Below are 24434 nucleotides of genomic sequence, written 5' to 3'. Positions count from 1 at the left end.
GCTCACGGTTTGGGAGAATTCAGTCCATAGTCGTCTGAGCCCAAGGGAGGCACACCATGGTGGAAAGGCATGATGACGCTCAGTCAAGGGCTGGCCCAGAAGCCACGCGTGAAAGGTGGAGGAGGAGCCAGGGCAAGACCACACCCTTCCAAGCCATGCCCAGGGACCTCTTGCTTCTTTCCAGGCTTAACCTCTCGATACTAGATTTATGGGCTCTATTTTAAATCTAAAGCCCACCACCTGCCTTTTCTTTCCTCTCATAATTCTTCAAACACTACTTTGTTGCCTATTTCCACTTCATCAGCAGTCAGACCTTGGCCTGATACTATCTAGCTTCTTTTCCCTAATCAAACCACAAAAATTAAACTCCAAGAAATACCCTGGACTTGTTAAGAAGAGAATCCAACAGTTTTCTCTCATTCCTCATTCTTCTTCTCTTTCTGTGAAATATAACATGGCTGATTACTTTATGAAAAAACCCTTTTCCTCTCCTTGGTCTACTGATGAAACACTGAAGTTTTAAGTTTTTCTGGAATAGCTTCTTGTTTCTTCTATTGCTTTTTCTTCCCACATCTTAAAAGTAAATGTTCCTAAAATTTCTATCTTTAGAGTCCTTTCAGGCCTATTATTACTATGACTACTAATCCCGACACACAGCTCAGAGTTCTATCAAGAGCCCCAGATCTTTTCTTTCTTGAGACAGGGTAGCCCTGAGCTCACTCTGTAGCACAGGCCAAGTTTGCACCAATCCCCCTGCTTCAGCCTCCCACGCTTGCCAAGCCTCAGACTTTTGAGTCCTGAATTATGAACTAGATGCCCTAGTGCTTAATCAGAACCTCACAGTCCACACACACCTAAGCTTCAAATCACATCTCTTGCTTCCAAAACCAGTCTGTCTTCCTGTTTGCATGCATGTCAGTTACCCAGATTTTGCCCCCAGAATTCTCCCTGAGTTTTACTTCTTCCTTTTTCCTTTAGTCCTACTTAGATAAGCAAATAACATAAACCTTGCCACTTCTTTTCTTAGGTCATGACATTAGTTTTACCCTACATTTCTGTAAATACCCAAGTAAAAGTCTCCAATTCAGTTCACAGAGTCGATGTACTGGTGCCGGCTAAGTTTCTTACTGCTTTCATCATTGTACAGCTCCGAGGTATGAGAGGTGCTTCACCACCTGCCCGTGCGAGCAGGCTTCCCAGCTGAGCCTCCTCTGCTCTGGTCTTGGCCACCTTCACCCCTTGCGCTAGTCTGCACTTTCCCTACCAGCAGCCACACCTCAGTCCTTAAGGACGCGACCTTCCTCACACGGCCCCTGGCTGGGTTCCAAGGCATCCAGGCCTTCCACTTCACTGGCCACCACTTTTATCTTTTCCAGATTTTTCCTTATTTCTTCAAACTTGAAACATTAAAGATTCTCCAAGTCTACTCAACCTCTTTTCTTTCTATATTCCCTTCCTAGAAATGCCACACATATGCCAGTGGCACACAGTTTTGTATCTCTGGCTCATCTCGCTCCCCAGAATTTGAGCCTCAATATCCACGCAGAGCCTGCTCAGTCTCTCCATATGCATGTCACACTAGCATCCCAACTTAACACACCGACGCAGAATCCCATTTCCTTTTGCATGTTTCCCTCTCAGTAAATGGCAGCTCCAGCAGTTCAGTTGTTTAGGCCAAACCCCTAGCACCCTCTTTTATTCTTTTCTCTGATCCCTTCTTTGGCAGCCCAGTCCGCCTCCAGCACAGATCATGGCTGTCACAGAGCCTACTGGCTCTATTTCACAGTGTACAAACGCCAGCCACAGCTCGCTTCACTGCTGCCATTTCCACTTCTGGTCAACCTAGCTCCCACTGCACTACTGGGGAAAAAACCCTCCTGAGACTTTACCACTTTCCGTGTGTGTGTGTGTGTGTGTGTGTGTGTGTGTCCAGTTCAGCTCACTCTGGAGGCTGGGCTGGCGTAGTCCCTGCACACTTGCCTAAGCAGGCGCTTTAGACCGCTGAGCTATCTTGCCAGTCCCGTCCTTGTCCTTTCTGTCTAGTCTCAAAACAACGAAGAACTCCTGTCTGTCGAAACGAAGACAAATTCTATCACTGCTGTTCTCAAACTACTCTAGTGGCTTCCCTGCACACTCAAGGATCAAAGCCTCAGTCTTCCCCACGGCTCTCAGGCCTTGCTGATCCACTGCCCACCTGTCCCTGCCCCTTCCTCTGCTGCAGACACTGCCTACTTGCTCCCTCCAGTGTGTCTACTCCTCTAAGGTCACTTCTGTCCCATCAGATACAGCATGCACTCTTCCCTGTTATTTCTTCTGTATAAGTGGCCATTCTTCCTTTATCAGACATTTTCATAAATTTCTGTGTCATTTCTTGCATTTTTAATCATACATAATTTTTATGGTGAGAATTTCTCTGCCCACATTAAAATTTTTACCTGCTTCTCCAGATCAGCTTTCCCTGTAGCCCTTACAGTTAGCTCTCACCACTATGAAGACAGTGAAAACTATCCCCAAAGCAAGCACTTTCCAACATTTATTCTGTGGCCTGACTTGTACATCCGCTGGAAGACTCTGCTCATCAAGGGTGGGTGGCCCTGCTGCTCACTGCAGCCCTGAGTGTTGGGCGGGACACCTCTGCTTCATGTGTTCATTCTGGGCTTTGGCCAGTACCAACGGAAGAGACACAGAAGTGCTGGCACAAACACACACAGCTCTAAACTTAAGATTTGTGACACACTCAAATTTCCATCACTGTCTACTGGCCAACTGACACAAGGCAGGAAATTGTGTTTCATCTCTTTTGGTGGAAGGAATTAAAAATTAACATGAAAAAGGCACACAGGAAGGAGTTAAGAATTGGGGCCAGTGACACATTCTGCTACATCATTCAGTATCACTTGATAGCCCATGTATTTACTCCTTTATTTTTTGCTACCTCTTTAAATATACCATGAGGGTAGGGCTGTTTCAGGCAGGCGCTTATTCTACGGAGCGTTCTCCCTGACCCGGTAGGGCTATTGCCTTCACTACTTGATCCTCAGTGATTAGAACTGAGCAGGTACTTGATTAAATACAGTGGACACTTGATTAAATAAATATGTTGCATGGACAAAGCCACCATTCGTGCACTGTCAGTGTGGCTACTCCACAGCAGGAGTTATACTAGATGGCAAGATCCAAAAGTGATAAGGGCTGTGGGGTGTCCTCAAGCCACAATTAGTAGTCCAGTGAGGATGGACAGCAAGTTATAATAGTAACCGCGAAGAACTACTGAACGCTGCATTTGAGGCGCCGCTCAACCTTGTAGGGTGGTTATTACTTTTATCCCAGTTTCACAGAGGAGGCACACAGAAGCTACATAAACGCTGGGGCCAAGCTCCAAATGCAAGGGCCAGGTTCCGGACCAATATGCTGCACCACCTCACCAGGACCGGTGCCGTCTCAGACGCCGCAGTGCTCTGGACATGAACAAGTAGACTAACAAGCCGAGGAGGAGGCTGAGAACAGGAGGAGGGCAGCTAAGGAGGACGGGCCTTGACTCCTCCTGCAAACGTTAAGTGTTGCAATCAGGATCGCACCTATTTCACCAAACCTACAAGCACTAATAATGTATACCCGGACTCCAAAATGTGTGGGAAATGGCCAGAGACAACGGTAGGATGCCACCGATTACAAGAGTACACCGAAATGTTACAAATCATAAGTGACCGAAACAAGCGTGCAGCTTTACGCCTGCCATCTTTACATTATGCGTGCACGTGCGCACACACACACACACACACACACACACACACCCCTGCTAACGTATATGCTAACGTAGTTTTTCTTTTTTAGATTTGGTTTAATATTCAACAGTATGATTCTCCACTAAGGATAAATTTTGATGTCACCAAGCCCAAGCTATGGAAATCATTTTTCTCAAGAAGCCTTCCATATCCAGGCCTGTCCAGTGTTCAGGTATAATTCTTTTGCTAACAATTAAATACAAGGAGAGTAAAGGATAGGAAATCACCACAGAAGTAACTAGGTATCTGCTGGCCATCAAGTCTATTCCTTGCTTAGAACAGTATGTTTTCCAAACTTACTTGAGCTGAGCTTATACTAAAAAACGTGTTTGCCTAGAATATTATATATGAAAGAAAAAGGGTTTATGTAAAAAGTCACCTGACACACAAAGAACCACAAAATATATTCTATTTATTTAAATTCTGCTCTCAACCAATAAATTGATTTCAAAACTACTAACACTTGAATGAAACTATTCCAGTCCACTAGGCCTCATTAAGTTACCAGTCCTGAGCAGTGGCTTGCCATTAGTAAGCAATGGCACTGCTTACTGAGAGGCTCTGTTTCATCTAGAGAAAAGTAGGTCTTACTGGGTTTGTAGTTTATTTTTTCACTGCAGCACAGCCATTCGAAAAACACTGTCCTAGAGCCTTTATCCGTATGTGAAGAGACATATGTAAGATTTTTATTAGAACATGGTTTGAAATAGCGTAAGACTCAGAATGATAGATTATAATATATACTGGAACATTTAGTGATTAAGTGAATCAACGCTAATAAACCTTAGCACTCTAAAGCTGTGCTTGCTATTAGCCCTTGTGTAATGTTTGGAGAACAAGCCAAGTTGCACATTCGTGACATGACTAAAACTCAGAAAACCACCCACGGTGAGGAACGCACGTATCCGTGGCAAAATCTTAAGACCCAGGTGAACTTGTCTGTCACCCGTAGTGCAGCACGAGCCTGTGGCGGCTCGCTGTTCGTGGTAACAGCCCATCGCCACCCCTGTGAAGGTGCCTGGCAGCGATGCCCGCCTGAGCGCTGAAGGAAGGAATGTTACGGACAAATGCAGGTCACGGCTATTGCTGTGATGCAAGAGAAAAGGAAACTGAGAAAGAACTACAAAGCACTGTAACTGATCTGTGCTGACTTATTTATGGTGGGTCCGAGGTGCACTAGCATCTTTATTCTCTGTATCTTATTAAATATCTGAAATTTCATTATTACAAAATTAAAGTACACCTCTTCAAATTAAGTGATGTTTAACATTTCTAGCATTTTGAATTTATGATCTCTTTTATAGCCTGAAGAACTAATTTACCAACGCACAGATAAAGCAGCTGCAGCTGAGCTACAAGACAGGTACTATCTTATCCGTAAATCCACAAGTAATCTCTCCCTGAAGTACAATACTGAACTTTACACAGCTGTCAGCCTGGATCTGTAAGAAACAATTAGTGCAGTTATATCCACAGATACAGGCACCAAGTACAGACGCGCTCTCCAAATCTCCTGGCTCAGACCCATGCATTACCAGCAGCGTGGTGTGAGACGGAGGTGAACTCTAATAAAATATGCAGTTCTCCAAGGACTCTGCCTCAGATTAGAGCTTAACATGTTATTATAGAACTTTTTGAGGCACATCAAAATCCTCAGCTTAAATATGTTCCTCTTGTCCAATTAGTGGTTTATAAAAGTTTAGCTAGTGTATGAACCTAACCCAAAGAGAAGGCTAGTATTAAAAGCCTCAGTCCCTAGAATTCCACTCACACGGAAATCCAACTTACTCTCCCAGGTTCACAAATGTGGAGAACAGCGTTCAAAGTGGTCCACATACTTATTAAATGTTAGAGGGGTAAGCCCCGCCGGATCTTTCCAACCTGTTTGCCATTTCCATTGGACCAAGCTATGTGAAGACAACTATGTCAAATGGTACATTATACTGATACAGGACTCCTTTTAGACTTGCTCTTAATTTCTCCAGGAAATTTTATTTGAGATCCTCACATAGAAAACTTATCTCCACTTACTGTATTTCTTCTAAGACCTTAGACATGCTATCAGTTGAGCTATTTCTCCAGTATTAAAGTGTCTGGCAACTCAGCCATACTTCCTTGCTCAGGCCACCCTGAAACCAAAGGATACAAGTTCCTTGGCTAAAAAGGGGCCCTACCACAACTGAGCAATGGGAAGCTGGCCAGAACTCTACCTGTACATGCGGGTAGCAGGTGGACAAGCAGCTTTAGAATGAGCACTTCCAATGTGCACACCATCTCTCTTCCTGAGTGAAATCACTTTTCTCAAACTGTCCTCATCTGTAAACGCAGGACATTATCTCCTACCACGGGGGTTACTGTAAAGATTCAACAAAAATGTATAAAAAGCATTTAGCTCAATTCCCACTAAACAGCTTAGGCAATGCTAACTATAATACATCATTCAGTATGTAAGCTTTATATCCTATGAATTTAATATTGATATATATTAACAACTAAGTTACAACAATGGTGTTTTAAAGGTAGTTTTAAGGCAATTTAGGAAAGAATCCTACCATCATGAATCAAAGTCACTGGGAGAAGTTGGTATGTTGTAAGAACCCTACACAGATTTGAGGATTTCAACATAAACCCTATTTCTTTATAGTCGATATGTTACCAAATGAAGTGATGAATTCCTTAATGGCAATCAAAACTGTCTCGCGAGGCGTGCTGAATCGCGCGCCCAGTCGTTCACTGCTCCCTTGCCCTTTCCTGTGTTACTTTCCAGCATCGCTTGCAGCTGCTCCCTTTCCCTTTCCCTTTCCTGTGTTAAACTTTCCAGCATCGCTTGCGGCCCTTAGGATGACATGTACTTTGCAAGTGCACACCTATGTCACTTCCCAAGCCCATGAACAATCCCTAACCACCTGTGCTGGCTTTTGAATCCCCAGGGACTGGCCCACATGTATTGCTAACCACCTGATAAATAATACCAACATAAATTTTTTTAACAAGGGAAAAGTCAAATCACCAAGTAATGTTTATTTTTTGTGAACAGAATTGAAAAAATGCTAAAAGAAAAAATCATGGACTGGAGACCACGCCATCTGACCCGGTGGAACAGGCACTGTACCTCTACTCTGCGCCACTTCCTGCCTCTGCTCGAAAGAAGCCACGGAGAAGATGTGGAAGATGACCACAGAGCAGAGCTGCAGAGACAGCTCGGAGACTACCGCGTAAGCACGACTCCCAGGCCGGCCTGGGCACTGCTTCCCTTCAAACTAGAAATTACCAAATTTTGCAACCAACATACTTACGCTGTCACTTTAAGTACAGGAAAGAAGCACTATTAACAGTATTTTAAAAAGTTCTAAACTTCTAATTAACCTAAATGGCAAAATGTCTCAATAAAGCATAAACACTATTTTTAATAGGATCCTAAGAAAAATGATACTTTTATGAAATATACAGCATGTATTAAATAAAATGAAAACATCTGGCTAAATTATATTAGACAACTGTGGGTGACAGCGAAGAGTCTAGATCAGGTGTTCTAAGGATATGGTTTTGCACTGTGCTTTTCACTGCCAAGAAAAATTCTCCTTCATAAACAATACCCTCTCCACTACCTGTTGGTAGGGCTGTGCTCTCATCCTGTAGCTGAAAAAACCTAGAAAACAATGCCATACCTGAGATAATGACAGCAAAACAGGTGACAGCCAGAATAATTAGACCCTGAGAATGTTTTCAGTTCAAGCTACTGAAAACGTACAGGCTCAAGCAGCGGGAAGCGCACTGGTCTGCCTCACTGGCGCTGGCAGTGAGTGGCTCTCGGCCTCTTGCTTCTCGGCTTTCTTCCCTGCTCTCTCGTGGGAAAGCACCACCGTCAGGCTGCCTGCTCCCAGAAGCAAATGCTCAAACAGGCTAAGGACACACATCTGCACATGCGCGCCCAAAGTAGGCAACAGCATCCGTGTTTCCTGAGACGCGGGTGGATCCAGCGCCCACCGTGGATTAACTTTCACTGCCAGAGGTGGAATGTAACTGTGAGCCTAACCGAGGCTGTGTGGTGACGCACACTGGGCATCGTAAGAAAGTGGAGGCAGGGGCGACCAGTGGGTGTCTTACACACAAGCTCGTGGGCAACCAGAAGTTAGTGATCTCTCCCCATCTTCCATGTTACTATATCGCTGGCAAGAAACAGAACTAAATGAGCTGGGGATCTGCAAGACTTAAATAAGAAGTCCACACGTTCTGTAAAGACGCACTGACACCCTCATGGGCGACTGCTGTGTTTTCTCCACAGTTCTCTGGATTTCCCCTTCATCTGTCCTACTCTGAAGTGAAGCCTTTAATTGAAGCTGTGTACAGCACGGGAGTACACAACATCGACGTGCCTAACGCTGAATTTGCTCTAGCTGTATATATCCACCCATACCCTAAAAATGTTTTGTCTGTCTGGATCTATGTGGCTTCCCTCATACGCAATAGGTAATTTTTTTCACTGTGCTTTTTGTATCATGTAAAACTATAATTAGCATCTGAGAATTTTTTAAATTATAATGATCGCACTAGAAGTATTATTTTTTAAATAATGAAATAAAATTAATCTATTTTTAAAAACTGTTATTTATGTATCTTACTAGGTACAGGGTCTCACTACACAATGGTGCAGACTCATAGTGATCCTCCTGTTTTCAGCCTCCCCAGCACTGGGATTATGGGTGTGCACCACTATGCCTAGACTCGGTCACTGGATCAGTGCACCCAGGGGTAGGGCCAGTGTGGCATGTGGTGCTAGGGATTGAACAAACCCTGGTCCCTGCGATTTCCTAAGCAGGTGCTTAGTCCTCCCTGGCCCTGATCTATTTAGAGATAGGGTCTCACTATGTAGTTCAGCCTAGGCTTGAACTCAGTAGGTAGACCAGGCTGGCCTTGAACTCACAGCAATCCTCCTGCCTCAGCCAGCTATGTGCTGGGATTACAGATGTGCACCACCACACTGGGTTCAATGGTGTTTTTATTAACAGTCTGTCTTTGTCATTCCTGAGTTCAAATGAGACTGCTCACAGTAGGGTAACAATGAGTCAGACATCTAGCCTATACACACCTTTGTATTTGTTTATCTTCTGTTTAGGACACCCTTCTCCTTTGCCTATCCAGCAGACAACCAATTATAAAACAACACATCTCAGCTCTTCTAGGGAAAGACTGATTTTGCAGTATCAATTTTTTTTTTCAATTACTGAGCAGTTCATTACCCTACACAACTACGCAAGTGCGCGCACACACATGCAGGAAGACAATTATTTGAGGGTACTTTTTTCAAAAAAGGCTTAGACACCCTGAGTATCAGTAACCTGCCTCCCAACTGATGTCAAAACCCTAATCCCCAATATGACAGTACTGAGGGGATGCTCGAGATGGCCCCTGTGGCAGCCTGGATTCCCTGAAGGGATGGGGAAGAGTTCGCTGCCATCCTTCCTTCCTTCCTCTCTTCCCCCTCCTGCCCTATGCAGGGCAACAAGATGCTATCTGCATGCGAAGACGACCCTTATCAGACCTAACAGAAGCCAGCAGGTCCAGGGCTTACCCTGGACTTTCAGGCCTTCAGAACTGGTAGAAATACATGCTTCTTGTGGGAGCCAGTCTACACTCTGTTATAGCAATTCAAATAAAGACAAACACATTCATATTATGCTAAGCCATTAAAAAGAATTAAATGTACACATTTATCTGGAAAGACAGACTGTACACAAAACAGATTTAATGCAAGAGGTCATCTTTTCTCAACAGTGTTACTCACGTTCAGGGCCAAGTAATCATTTCTTGCCAAACGTTTTCCTAACAATTTTAAAGATGCTTACCAGGTAAGCATGCTAAGGGGATCAAGAGACACAGGCACAGAGGAAGTAAGATCAAGAAGTGACATGTAATCCAGGTGTGCGGAGGCTGAGGGAGGGCTGCCTGGGCTACAAAGTGAATTCAACACCGGCCTGAACTGGAGGGTGAATCCTTATATCAGAAAAAGAAAAAAAGAAAAAGAAAGTGATACATGTATTTCCAATTCCCCAGGATGAATACATTATATATTACAAACATGTATTAATAAATCTCTTCAGGTGTTTACCAGCATCTCTAGCCAGTACTCACAAAGATGTCAGTTGCACCTTCTCTTCAGCCAAGTGTAATTACAAAAAATTCTCCGGATGTTGCTGTCTCCATGTCCTCAAGAGATTGAACAGTTTGGCTGACAACTACCGATGTAGGCCTCATTTTAAAAGCAAAATAAAACCGAGAACCAAGGAGCAACTCCCACCTTCGCTTCTCTCTTACACATTCCTCCACCCCGTCACACTGCAGTCACGCGTGGCACGCCTCTGCTACTCTCCAAGGGCGTTCCGTGACTGACCCAGAACAGTTACCAAAATAGTGACACAGCGATGAATCCTACTGCTGCCACTTAGCAGCCAGGTAGTCCACAGGGTAGTGAGCTGCTACACACACTCCCCTAGGGAAGTGGGATGCTCCCGGCACCGTGGAGAGGCTGAACCGGTCAGTACACGCAGAGCTGCTAGCCTCCCTGCGCTGAGCACCTAATGTTTGTCAGGCACCGCAACACAATTTGTTTAACAGTCACATTTTACTTTCTGAAGGAAGTTGCAAAGCTCAAGATAAATTTAAACCAAGTATATAGTATTTTAGTACACATTAACTGTCCCTTTAAGATAATAATGAAATCCAGGACAATGTATAAAACTTAAATGCAGATTATGCCATGACTGATGTAATCAAACACGGGGCAGGAAGGGGTGGTAGAAAAACTGTGAGTTTCAACATGACAACATGCCGACGTATTTAACCAGTTTGGTTCAAGTGTGCGAAAATTATTTGCTAACATCAAGAGGAATAAACAGAGAAAAAAAAAAAAAAAAAAAAGCAGTACCTCAGTCTCCTAGAATGCCTGGGGAAACTGCCTGAAGTTGATTCTTTTTTCCAGGGCAAGATGCAGGCCATGTTCTGAAACAACACTTTATCATGACCTTTTTCTCATAAAGATCATCTAAAAATTTACCTCAAAAAACTGCGCTGATTTCATGAGAGAAAAACCTTCATCTTCCTTTGGTGACTTGGTCATTCTGGCTGGGCGGTCTCACCCTAGTTCATGTTAACAAAAGGTGAGGTACAGTGTAGGGGGAGGCTCGGGCACAGGAATTCCAATGGCCGTTTCTCCTAACAATTCCTGCTGTCCCTTTATTAAACACCTACGGAAATACACAGTAACTCGGAAACAGCCAACCTTACAAAACAAAACTCTTGATTTGATTTGCTAAGCTCAGATTTCCTTTCACATTCTCAAGAATGTTTTCATTTGTGCTGCTGAGGGTCAGACCCAGGGTGTGATGCACACTAGGCGAGTGCTCTCCCACTGGTAGGTCCTGAAATGATTTTACTCTTGATAGAGGGAGCTAGTTTCAGGAGACAAGGTGTAGTGGTGACACAAAAGGCATGATGCTTAAGTTTAACAGGTAAAAACCTCAAAAGGTAAGATATAGGGCTGGTCAAATAGCTCAGCGGGTTAAAACACCTTGCAAGCCCAGGAGCTGGGGATTTGATCCCCAAGCCTGCTGTGCTGGCCCCAAGCCCGGGGCACGCTGAGGCTGAGACGGCAACTGAGACTGGGCGCCTGGGAGTGGTGGCACAAGCCTATAATCCCAGCTCTTCGGAGACTGTAAACTAGTAGATCACTCCAGTACGATCTAGTAGGGAGACCCTGAACACCCTGCAGACCCTTCCCTAAACACACACACAAAAAAGGTAAGATATGCTTGTACAGCTCCCCTGCCAAATTAACTTCAAAGAAATCAAATGGAGAGAATCCTTAGTTACAGAAGAGCACCACTGGACATCGTCCTGTTAGTCGCTTATCCCTTGTGTCTAGTTCAAATGTTACACTAAAAAGCATCCCTGCCAGGTGTGGTGGCTGAAGTCTGGAATCCCAGGGGCTCTGGAAAGGCCCGAGTGCCAGGCCAGCAGCAGCAGCATGCAACGAGCCCGTCCTCAGCTGAGTCTTCTGCAGGGAATCGGATGCACCTTCAAGCAGCACTGTGACATGAAGAAGTCAGATGTGTGCGCCTACACACCGCATGGTGCATGGCTTCCCTCATGTGAGAAACCCAGTGCAATATGCAAGTTGAAGAACAAAATAAACAGTAACCAAAAAAAGGGAGAAATAGAAACAAGAAGGAGAGCGAGAGAACAAAGCAGGGGAAAAGTGGTAGGGAAGGAAACGCAGAAAGAATTAAGATTACATGTACAAATACCCATAATGAAAATAGGCACTACGAACCACAAACGTGTTGTAACAAATAAAATATTTAAAGCCAGGACACAGCTCAATGGCAGAACGCTTGACAAACATGCATGAGGCCCTTGGGTCAATCTTCTGTAGCATGAAAACATTTTAAGGCACCCATAAACTTTCCCTTTGTCTTCACACAGCACTGCCTGCAAGCCTTCTCTCAGCCTAAACTGCAGGCTGCCTCCCGCAGTTCCCCTCTCCTTGTGTCCCACAAGCACCCAGCTGGGGCCTCAAGGAACCTTGCTGCAGGACTACTTCCTCTTCTCCAGCTTCCAAGTATTTAAAACAAAAGGCACCGCACTATTTTCCTCTTCCCAGTATAAAACTATATGCGGTGTGACAGAAAGCCCAAGATGTCCCTTTCTGAATGGTAGACCTCATGCTTATGACCTTATCTCGAAATGAAGATAAACAAAATCTTGGCTACTGAATAACTATTTTCAAAAAGAAAATTCAGCTCACTAATACTCATCTGTGTAAAACTGTTTACCGGTCAAGTCACCAACGCTCAAAAGCCAGTATTCAGTTCGATTTATAATGAAATCACAACACAAAAGATATTACTTGGTAAAGTCCTCAAAGTAGATTTTATTTATACATTTCTTCAAATGACTGTGGAATTATTAAAAATCCCTCTCAAATCAGACAATTTAGGGGCAGTGGTAGGTCCAGGGATTTTGGACAAGAGCAAATATAAATAAACTGGTGCCCTGCTAGCTCACTGAGCTAACACCACAAAGCCAATTATTCCGTAACTCAAAGAATCTTATATGTGGGTGTGCTTGAATTGGCTCCCTTGTAATTTTTCAAAAAAAAAAAAAAAGTTATGGAAAAGAGATTAGTTTCCAACATGTGCAGTCTTTAAAAATGTATGTCTGAAATGATCTGCAAAGTTGGGTACAGTGTTTATACATAACAAGAACCAATAACCCCCAAAGACTTTTTCAAAACTCAATATAACCTAAATCATGCTTTAAGTGGCACTGCGTTAGTGACATCTATTGAGATGGGGTCTCACTATGCAGTTCAGGTTGGCCTCAAACTCAGTGCTCCTCCTGCCTCTGCCTCCCAAGTGCTGGGATCACAGGTATGTACCACCATCCCCAATGAAGGACATTCCTTTTGAAGCATTTTGTTTAAGAGAAACCCAGTAAGACTGTTCTCACCCCTACCAAAAAACCTAATATCATTCTAAAACAAAAGTGTGTTTTGCATAAGAAACAACACTGTACAATTCACTGGTAGATTAAGAATTCTGAGGTTGTAAGAAATGGGGCCAAAACAAGACACACTCAAAAAGGGATGTTAACACAAGAAATGTGCTGTAAGTAAAGTGCATGAAAGGAAGCCTGCTCAGCTAAATGAAGTAGACAAAGGTCAGAAGTCAAGAGTCATTCACCAGATCGGCAGCAGGCTCGAAAACCACACTGCAAATTCTGGCATCCGCTGGCGGTTTCAGCATGAGGACCTGTATGAAAAGAGAAAAGTGTGAATGGAGGAATTTCTTAACAATCTCATAAAAACAATTTTGCTCATGAAGGAGCTAAAAATTGTATTTGCTCTCCTAGTAGTATGCTTATTTCACAGAAGCAGACTCCTACAATGAGTATGTGTAAAATTCTTCAGAAAGAAACTGCCAATAACACTTCGACATTAACAAATGTTTTTCATGGTCCAAAAAATAATGGAAGAGGAGAAAAGAATTAATTTTGGACACTAATTTTACAAAATAAATACCGAGAAAAGGAACAATCTGCAGAAGCAGGACTGCCTGGTTAACAACAGATACCTAGGAATGTAATTAAGGGAAAAACAAAACATCAGAAAATACACAATAGATCAGCTAAATCATTCATTACTGAGTAATTACAATAAATACGATGTATAAAGCTTACAATACAGTATACAGACACAGACTCAGCATGTTTGCCATATTTTTAACTTTTATTTTATTTGGTACAGGGTCCTGCTATGCAGTTCAGACTTGTAGTGATTCTCCTGTCTTAGCACCCCCAGCACTGGGATTACAACAGGTGCACCACCATGCCCAGTTTCGGTGGCCAGCTCGGCGTGGGGCCGGCACAGCTCTTGGTACCAGGGATCAAACCCTGGTCCTTACACTCGCCAGGCAGGTGCTTAGAACACCGAGCTATCTCCCTGGCCATTTGCTATATTTTTAATTTTAATTTATAGCTAGGAAAATAGCATATGGTAAGGTTAATGAAATTATTTTCCAAATTTGAATAAAATGAGTAATATCCGAGATATAATAAAAATTATGATTCATTTATATTTGTGGAATAACTGGCATTTTATTACACTCACATTATGCTCCCAAAATACCAGACAAAAGATCCACTAGAGAACACAGCTGAGAACTAGAAAACAGCACATTCTGTAGCATGATTTTAAATGTTAAGTACTGTAAGTACTTATGAGTTTTCATACAGGCAGGCAAATGTAAAAAAGATTGTTTGACTCTATTGAAGTCTTTTAAGTCTTTCTGAAGCTTGGAAAAATAGAACAGTTAATTAATAACTGTGATATTAAGGACCAAATAAACTTAAAAGCACACAAAATATGCTTTCATTGCTGAGTATATCAGATGGATTATAAATGAAAAAGCCATAGTACTCTAGAGTAATACCAGCTTAACTCAAAGCTTTAAATGTTCATTGTTTTGGGTTTTTTAAAGCAGCCCTTCATTGCAAAAAAGGCAACTTTGATAACATCAGTATTTCTTGTGCTAAAATTTAACTTTTCTTTGATTCCCAAAATGGTACATAGAAAAGAGGCTTTCTGAGGATATTTACTCACTAAAGCATGATGTTTCTCTATTTCACTATGCAAAGGACAACAAGTGTTTATGGGGGGGGGGATGGCTCAGCAGAATAAGCGCTTCCCTGGCAAGCGCAAGGGCCTGAGTTCAATCCCTGGTTCCGCAAAAAAAAAAAAAAAAAAGTTTATGAAAATGAACTAGTGAGGGCTGGGGAGACAGCTGAATGGCGGAATCACCTGTCTGGTAAGCGCTATAGAAAGAAAGAAAAGGGGGCGGGGGAGGGAGAGGGAGGGAATTTATTATGTGGAACTGCAAGAAAGGAAAGAGTGAGGAGAGAAGAGAGGACAGAGGTGTAAACATTACATATTACGTGGGACTCCAAAAGCCTAGCCTGGGATGATGAACCCTTTAGAGATGAATACCCAAACTACAACCCCAACCCCATTTATCACAAGAAGCCAACACTGCAATTAAACCTGAATACTGAGGTTTTAGCTTAGAAAAACCAACTCATACATTAACACACCTGTCTTACAAGAAAAACATATAACACATGTGACACAGGTTCACCTCACAGACCTATGGTTTCATAATTTTCAAACAGTTATATTTAATTATAAAACTGACATGATGCCCAGGATCAGCTCGAGATGAATGGGGGCGTGTATGGAAATGGGCGTAGCATGCCAGAAAACAAGGCCAGTCACGCATCTGTAACTGCAGAGGCTAATGGCATATGGGGATTCACTGTATTATTCTGTTTATACGCTTAAAAACTTCTAAGGGCTGGTGCAACAGCTCAGTGCCATAAGCGCCTGCCTGGTGCAAGCATAAGATCCTGAGTTTGATCCCTGGTAACAAAAATAAAAATAAAAATTTCAATAGTAATACATTTAAAATTAAATATAAAATTTATCACTGTAAACCAATTTTCATTTATTCAAAATAAAAGTCTATTTCATTTTTAAGATTAAAAGTTAAAGGTACCGGGCTGGGGAGATGGCTCAGTGGTCTAAAGCACCTACTTAGAACAAGCTTAGCAAAGCACAGAGACCACGGTTCAATTCCCCAGCACCACATGCCAGCCAGCCCCGCCCCCTGGTGGGCTGAGCTGGTCACACACACACACACACACACAAATTTGAAAAAAAAAAAAGTTAAAGGTACCTAAAATTCAGAATTTATGAAGCAGTATTCTGTTAGGATTATTTTCCCTCGAAAAGAAAGACAACACTAAGTCATTCACACCACAAAGTCGTTAAGATTCTTTCTTATGTACTATTATTTATGAAAAATGTCTGGGTAAGGAGCTGAGAGCTGCAAGCTCTCCCCCTGCCACCCAGTTCTCCACAGAGCTCCCCCCTGGAGGTCACCACCCTGCTGGCCCCTTCTGCCTGTTACTGCCCTCCCCACTAATCATCCTGCAGGCCTGCCCGGCCTGGCCCAAGCCCAAGCTCTGCCTCAGTGTCTGGGAACAAATGTCCAAACTGCTAGTTTTCACCAAAATGTATTTGAGTAGCTATTTAATCACATGTAATTCTAATCTCAATGTTTTAACAGAGAAATAAGAGGAAAGAGATATGCAAACTCAATTTTCCAAACGAAACACCACAAAACATATCACAATGTCTATTTCTTTGTTTTTAAAGACAAGGGCTCTAATTATGCTGCCTAGGTGGGCCCCAGATTTCCTTGGTTTCCAAGGAAAAGTAAAAAATAACACCCACTGAGAAATCAGGTCAAAGAAGCTACTCTGGAGACTACCACCTGTCTAGACCCCCCACAGCTTGCACCATCCCACCTAAAAGACGCAGAGATGCCCATCCTCAGGGTCCACTCTAGCCACCTATGTCACTATCTTCTCAACAGACATGATGGGAAATAGACAAAAAATGTAGATATACAAATATGTACTCTGCTTAGAGTAAAATCTACCAGAATCCTGCTGTCAGTATCTCTTACCACAAAATTCTTACTGATATCGACACAGAATGTGCCACTCCCTTCAACATACATTCTGGTGGGACTCTAAGCGTGTAGACAGAGGGAATATAGTAGCGCTTTTAAAAATAAAAAATCTTGAGACACCTACAAGCACGTAACTAATAATCATATTAACAGCCTTGAAACTACAGTATCATCATAAGGCCAATCAGTGGAGTGTGTGGGGCTACCAGATCCTTGGACAGCAATCCATGAAAGTATTAGATTCCAGCAAAGGACTTTATTCTCCTGAAGGCCTTGGGAAAAGCGTAAGTAGATGATCATTGTTTTCTGGGTTTTTAATGTATTTTTAGTACAGGGTTTACAGGGTCTACAGGGTTTTGCTATGTAGCTCAGACTCCTAGTGGTTCTGTTTTCAGCCTCCCAAGCACAGACTGGGATCACAGGTACACGCCACCACATCCAGTCTCTCCCTCTAAGCAAGCCCCAGGGGCGAGGCTGGTACAGCAGGTGAGGGATGAACCCTGGCTGCTTCGTTCTGCCAAAGCAGGCGCTTTAGTCTGCGAGCTATCTGGCCAGCCCTGGCAATCACTGTCTTAAACTCAGTTTGATACTGCAGGAAACAGATGAATAGCAATTTCTAACACATGGAAATTATAGGCAACACTAACAATAAGATCCTTAAGTACCACTGAGGAGGTGCTCAGAAACAGCAAGTGAACAAGAGAACAGCAGGAAAGAGGTATGTTAGTCTGCCAAGCATATCAAGTCCATGAACAATTCAAAAGTTACTGTAACTCCCCTTGAATATTTGAATTACAACCAGAAAGTTTTCATTTCAATGGAGGACAGAGAATTTGAATGATTATTTTAAGGGCAAAGCTATACTAAAGATTAAGAAAATAAAATTGCATAATCATGAAGTAAAAATTTCAAATGTATGGTGAAGAATAAAATTGTAAGATAGAATTTTAAATATTAGATGAAAAGAACTGTAAAGCCATCATGTCCCCAACTTTCGTTATGCAGTGACTGTCTCTCCATGCTATGCGTCTGCACACGACTCCCTGCAGCGCTGCACTTACCTGCACTTACCTGTAATTCCTCTTTAACTTAAATTAGAAACACAAGAGAGCAATCATCTGAGATTGTGTCACTTCCAAAACTACGAGCTAATCTATCTTAATTCATAAATTATACATACATTGAAATGCAAACTGGCACAAATTATTTATTTACTGTTGTTCATTTTTCAGAGCTCTAAGCTACCGTTCAAATTAACACTTTGTAAATGATAAAGAATTTTATGAATGTTATGATTAGTAAGGTTTTTATATTCAAATTAAATACAAACTTAAGGCATCATAAATCATCTAGAGAAATAAAAACTTGAACTTTATGTCAATGCTTAGCACAGCATCTTTCTCCAGGTAGTTATTGTTTGAATACAGGATGGCTACTTTTATCTCTGCTAAAAATCTCTGCTAGTGTTTAGGAAACATTCTGCCTTATTATTTACTATTCAGTTAATGACTAATGTTCACTACATTTACTTTTTAGCTAATAAATAGTTAATTATGTAGATTATCTTTTAGCAAATCTTAAATCAAGTTACTTTCAAATATTTAAAATAATATCTACCACTTAAATATGCTTCATTACTCTAAGACTTTATATTAAAACATACTATTTTCAGAAATAATTTAAAAAACAATAAAAAGGGGCCCATAAACATTGACTAAACATTTACTGTACAAGCTGAACTGCTTTGACAGACAGTGTCAACAACACACTGTAGACTGGAAGCAATTCCAACAGTCTTCAGGTTGCCCAAGCGTCCTTTTCAGGAAAAGACTGCATCAGAGCACTGCTTTCCGAGCAAGCGGCTACTGTAGAACGCCAAGTTCCACGACAAATCGCTCCGCTGCAATGTTTCACTTCTCCCCCACTATGCCCCGATGACTTATAAAGGGAGATTTAATACTGTATTATTCAGGCACTGCAATTTCCTTTCAAATCTTTCAAATTCAGATCTCTTAATTAAAACTCATTTACTGAGCCTGGCATGATGGCCTATACCTATAAACTCAGCACTCACGAAGCTGAGGCAGGAGACACTGTGAGTAGTCACCCTCAGCTATGTTAAGTTCAAGGCCAGCTTGAACTGTGTTGTGAGACCCTATCTCAAAAAACAAAATCAAAAAAAAAAAAAAAAACCACTGAAAATTATCAATCGCTTATCAAAAAAAAAAAAAAATTTCTATAGTCAACAAAAGGAATATAATAGCTGCTTTGGAACACTTTAATTTTATATATTTAAAACAGGTTAAGATGAAACAAGGATCAACAAAGTATAAAAGATTCTAAGATTTAACTTATCCTATCATCAAAATTATTCCAAGAAGTTTAAAGCACTAGATAGATCATAAAAAATGAACTAAAACCTAATGCCTCATCATGAATAACATCTGTATATTCAAAACTACAATTGTGAGATTGTCAAATAAATTCTATACTTAAATTAATGTGTCCTAATTCAAGTACAATATAAAAATGTTTTTCTCAAAAAACAATTACTTATTGATTACCTTTGATACGTTCTAGAAGAGTTCCAGAAGACACTGAAACCCACAATGGTAAAATTTCATGTTTAAATATAAAACAAAACACACCCTTCTCGAGCCCTGTGTGGAGAACACTTCAATGCACCAGCACACTTTGTTTTTAGAGGCTAACCTGATGACAACCAAAATGGCACTCATTTTCACCATGACTTAATTACACGCTGAAAGCAAGAGAGCACAGACGCGCTCCAACTTAGCGCTGAGAAACCAGGAACATGGGAAGACATCTACAAAACAATGTGATCACAGAAGTAAGAAGGCTGACCTCTCTTGTCTCATATTTAAAGAAAATCTAATTTCCCAAGAACAGCAGATCTGCTAACTTTTCTACCTGAGTACGTCATTACTCTCGCTAGTGTCCCCAGCTCCTGTCAGTTATTCTACCTGACAAAAATTCAGTTGATTTTTCCATCGTATTAAAATGAACTAGGAACTCTCAAAGACACAGTCAGTGATACAAAAAGACAGACACAGAGTAGAATCTCAGCTGTCTAAATTCTTTCCAGGTATAAATACAGAAAGTTAATTTGTTCACTATTAATTGAGAAGCAGCATTCTATCCTAGGAAACTTAGTTTCTACCAGTGACGACAAAATGCCCCAAAGGGGACTAAATGTACTGTGAAAAAGTACATTCAACAGGCTCACTGAAGGGGAGGGTAGGCTTGACAAACCAGGAAATACTTACCTGGTGATTTTTGTCTTCTTTTTTTAGTGCTGGGCATTAAACCCTGGGCCTCACACACACTAGACAAATGTTCTACCTGAGCTACACTCCCAGCCTTGTCTGATGAATTTTAAGAATGGGTTCAAGAATCAATTTCCAAAATACGGTTTGGGAATTTTAGACATGTCTTTGACATGCTTTAGCATTTCAGCCTGTTCTCAACACCTTGCATTATGCCCTCACCAGTTTTCGGTGCGATTTATCTGGAACCAGTCCCAGAACTCCTGAGGAGTTCATATTACTAAACTACTTATCTGTTGCATTGGATAAAGTTGTCCTACTAGAAAAATAAGACTATCATTCTAAGAAATCAGTGTATCTAGAATATCAACACCTCTACACTGTTAATGAGTGTTTTAATGTTGTAAAACTAGAATTGTCAAAGTTTTTGAATTGTACCATTTCTGTAACTTGCCATTTTTAAGTGACTAAATTATATGCTTCCAGTCTGAAAGAATAAGTATTTCTGCCTCTTCAGTGTACCAGTTGTATAACCTTAACAGACTCAGTTTCTCTAACGCAGGATTCCCTTAGCATTAACATAGATAATAACAGATGTTACCTCACATTACTGTGACCATTAAATGAACTAATATGTGCTATGTGAAACAGCTCCAGGGGCCCAGTAACTGTTACCCTAATTTGTTATCACGAGCGCTGGGTACTCTTATTGAAGGACCTCTTCTGTACACAAATAGTTCTGCACTTGGGAGCAGAAACATTTCAAGCTGCAGCAGACATACTACTCTCCGGCCGGCCGCAGTTAATGAGCTCTCTGTCAGAGGCCCAGGACCAAAACAGCAGCTTACTTGCCTGACTTGGTGAGGCAACTTGTAACTTTGTTTAGTGATTTGCAATGAAACATAATTTTCTATCTCCTAGAAAGTAAGAGTACTTGTTCATGCTTTACAGTCTTTAACTTAAATAAAATTCTACACTTGAAACTTTGAAAAGTTATTTTAGTATTCAGTAAAATAACAAAGTTATTCTGAAACTACAGCTAATTCTTTACAAAAATGGTGGTATAGATCTGAGAACCATTAAATTTCCCAAGTTATTTTACTCTAAATTTTCAGTGTATGATTTTCCAGTTAAATGTTGCATGCCAACTAAGAACAAGAAGCGAAAGAAATGTTTATATAGTTAGTTCTTTTTTTTTTTTTTTTTAACCAGGGAAGTTATGAACTGCGAAAGATACAACAACTGGTTGGGTTGGTCCATTAGACCTAATTACTTTTATATGGTTAAGTCATACTGTGCATAATATGAATAAGACATAGTAAAATATCACTTAAAATATTTAAAAAGAATTTAAGTGTGACTCCAATTTCCGTCCTATATGGTTCTGCTTCTGACAATGTATAGACATCACATGTGTGCTATGATCTGAGCTACTACTGGTCAATTACCAGGTATGACCCTGGGACAGATTTCAAAAACATCTCTAATACATTCTTAAAAAATAAAAATAAAAGCCTGGCCCTGGGACAGTTATCTCGTCTTAGCAACAACACCAGGCTGTTTCCACAGTCACCAGTAGTGTGACTAGGGACAGGGTGTGGGTGGGATAAGGCCACAGTTAAATGTTAGTCAAGTGGTACATGCCAATTAAGAATAAGTAGTGAAAATTACATTTAGCTCTTTTTTTGTGTGGGTTAAAATACACAATCCACAATTTTTTGAGAATAAATATCTGTTTTTTTAATGTTATCAAGGTTAAAGGTCTAAAAATGAAAGTAAAATAATTTCAAATATCAGGAATCTAAAAAGCCAAACAGAAATTATAAAAATTATTAGAACTGCTAACATTTCTCAAACTATTCCTCACTGTTAAAGGCATTACCTGCAGTGCCTGCCTGGCAAGCATGAGGTCCTGAGTTCAATTCCCAGTGCCCCAAAATACAAAACAAAACAAAAAAAAATGCATTACCGTTAATGTTGTCACAGTAGTAAAAGTATTCATCATTTAGAGAAGGACAAGCCGAAACCAAATCCTGCAGGCCTGCACCAGTTACAGTAAGACAACCAGAGAGATTAAGGTGCTCCAAATAAGGCAGCCCTCCTCCCAGAGTCAAAACCCTATAAGAGAAACAATGTGAGAATTAGAATATATTAGTCTATGAAAAATTTTATATTCCTATGGCCTACTGGGACACAATTTTACATAACAAAAACACGTAAGACTTTCTCTAAACACTTAGAATTGACCTTATCCTGAAGCAGAAATACATTTAACAGAAACAGCTAAATTTTTCCGAAAGACAGGCAATAAGGAAGTCTATAAAAGTTTCTTTTAGAAGAACATTACAGTAAGTCAATACTTACAGGAAAAAAGTACTGAACCTGAGGCTATAATGTTAATTACCGTACCAATTGTTCAAGTTAAAATTATCAAGACTATTACTGAAGTTTTAAACCTATGCCCCATTTTGTAGTTTCTCAAAAACTGATAGCAGATGACTTAGCAATTCCTTTTCTATGTATACCTGAAAGTTTGAAATCAATGGTTTACACAAAAATTTGTACATGAATGCTCATAGCATTATTCATAATAGTTAAAAAAAAAAAACAAACCCTAAATTTCCATTAAGTAATGCATAAACTGGGCCAGTGAGACAGCTCAGTGGACTAAGCACCTGCTTAGGCAAGCAAAGGGACCAGGGTTCAAGCTCTGGCACCACATGCTGTGCTGGCCCTGGCCCAGGAGCTTTGAGCTGGCCCCTGAGACCAGTCATGGTGACACGTGCTTATAATCCCAGTGCTGGGGAGGCTGAAAACAGGAAGACCTCTATGAGCCTGAGCTGTGTAGTGAGACCCTGTACCAAATGCATAAAAAGAAAGAAGGCATAAACCAAATGTGCTACATCCATACAAGTGAGCACCATGCACCTCCAAAGTACAGATTCTACACCATGCATGACCCTTGAAGACATACTAAGCCAAAACAGGCAGATACAAAGCAAGCGAGCTATGCAGTAGTACATGACTCCAGTAACACTATTACCTTAGAATAGCTAAACCCAAGAAGCAGAAGGTAGGTTAGTGGCTGCTAGCGGCTGGGGATACGAGAGAATGGGGAGTGACTGTTAATAAGTATATGACTGGAGCCGGGGAGATGGCTTAGTGGAATAAGAGCTTCCCTGGCAAGCGCAAGAACCTGAGTTCAATCCCTGGTTCCGCAAAAAAAAAAAAAAAATAAGTATATGACTTCTTCTGGGGATAAGGAAAATACTTTTGAATTAGACAACGATGATGAGTGGAAAATCATGTAAATATTCTAACGCCACAGAACTGTACACTAAAAATGTGGTAAATGTTATGGCACATAAATTAAATTTTCATTCAAGAAGAAATAATAGAGTGTACCCTAGGAGAATAAAACGGTATTCACACACATAAGGCGAAGTGACAGGGTGGGCTCAGGCGCCACTCTGGTTCTTGAGAGCCTGTGCTCAGGATAGAGCTGCTATGAGTAGCTGCTCTGTGCTCTGAAACTCAACTTTTCTGCAGATGCTTGTGAACAGTGGCAGACCTGACATCCAGAGAAATTCCCTTACCTTAAACTCCCCACTGTGGGAAGACAGGAACCCCAAGACCCAGGCAGCAAGGACCCTAACTACCTACACTGCCGTTGCTGCTACCACAATCCCCCTCTCAGGACACTGGCGCTGCGGGTGCTGCACATCACGCACCAGCCACAGCACAGAACGTGAGAAGCAGAGCCACCACGCCACCCCAGATGGCAGAGCGAGACCCCTCTGTGGGGAAAAGTCTTTCCTTGTGAAAAGCCACCTGAGTAAATCTTGGAAGAGGGGACTGTACACAGATGTATAGAAATTATCACAAGGACACAAGAAAGATGAAAAAGCAAGGAACTAGGACATCACCAAAGGAGCACAAAGATCAACAGACTCCAAAGAAAACTTATAAAATGCCTAAAAAGAAATTTAATATAGTAATCCTAGGAAACTTAACAAAGTAAGAGAATTAAGACAGACAAGTCAATGAAATCTGGAAAACAACTAGTCCGAATGACAAATTCAACAGCTATTGTATAAACAACCACCAAAGAAAACTTTTGGAGTTGAAGAATTCAATGAATAAAAGTCACTCAGGCAGTACGTCTGTTTGTGTACTACCCAGAGCGTCACTCAGGCAGGTGTGATTTCCCTCAGTTGATTCTCGTTTGCATGAGATATACTCATACTTTCCATTTTTATATTTCCTATTATAGT

The 24434-nt window shown here is 41.3% G+C and overlaps 2 protein-coding genes across 4 annotated transcripts in view; one reads left to right on the top strand and one right to left on the bottom strand.

The window, feature by feature from the left end:
• The window catches only part of Cc2d2a (coiled-coil and C2 domain containing 2A), a 123905-nt gene extending 115575 nt beyond the window's left edge, over positions 1 to 8330 (top strand). For all 3 annotated transcript variants that reach the window (XM_023699587.1, XM_023699596.1, XM_004624556.2), the window contains 4 exons: positions 3835 to 3957; positions 5090 to 5148; positions 6823 to 7000; positions 8071 to 8330. In XM_023699587.1, coding sequence (XP_023555355.1) covers positions 3835 to 3957; positions 5090 to 5148; positions 6823 to 7000; positions 8071 to 8259 — 549 coding nt within the window. In that variant the 3' untranslated portion in view covers positions 8260 to 8330. The remainder of the gene's footprint in view (positions 1 to 3834; positions 3958 to 5089; positions 5149 to 6822; positions 7001 to 8070) is intronic.
• A 4909-nt stretch (positions 8331 to 13239) lies between these two features.
• The window catches only part of Fbxl5 (F-box and leucine rich repeat protein 5), a 37864-nt gene continuing 26669 nt past the window's right edge, over positions 13240 to 24434 (bottom strand). Inside the window, exons 9-10 of the mRNA XM_004624555.1 lie at positions 22130 to 22278; positions 13240 to 13594 (exon numbers count right to left, since the gene is read on the bottom strand). Coding sequence (XP_004624612.1) covers positions 13518 to 13594; positions 22130 to 22278 — 226 coding nt within the window. The 3' untranslated portion in view covers positions 13240 to 13517. The remainder of the gene's footprint in view (positions 13595 to 22129; positions 22279 to 24434) is intronic.

The sequence above is a fragment of the Octodon degus genome, unplaced genomic scaffold (genome assembly GCF_000260255.1).
Source record: "Octodon degus isolate 3935 unplaced genomic scaffold, OctDeg1.0 scaffold00006, whole genome shotgun sequence".
NCBI lineage: Eukaryota > Metazoa > Chordata > Mammalia > Rodentia > Octodontidae > Octodon > Octodon degus.
This window is presented reverse-complemented; position numbering and strand designations above follow the sequence as displayed.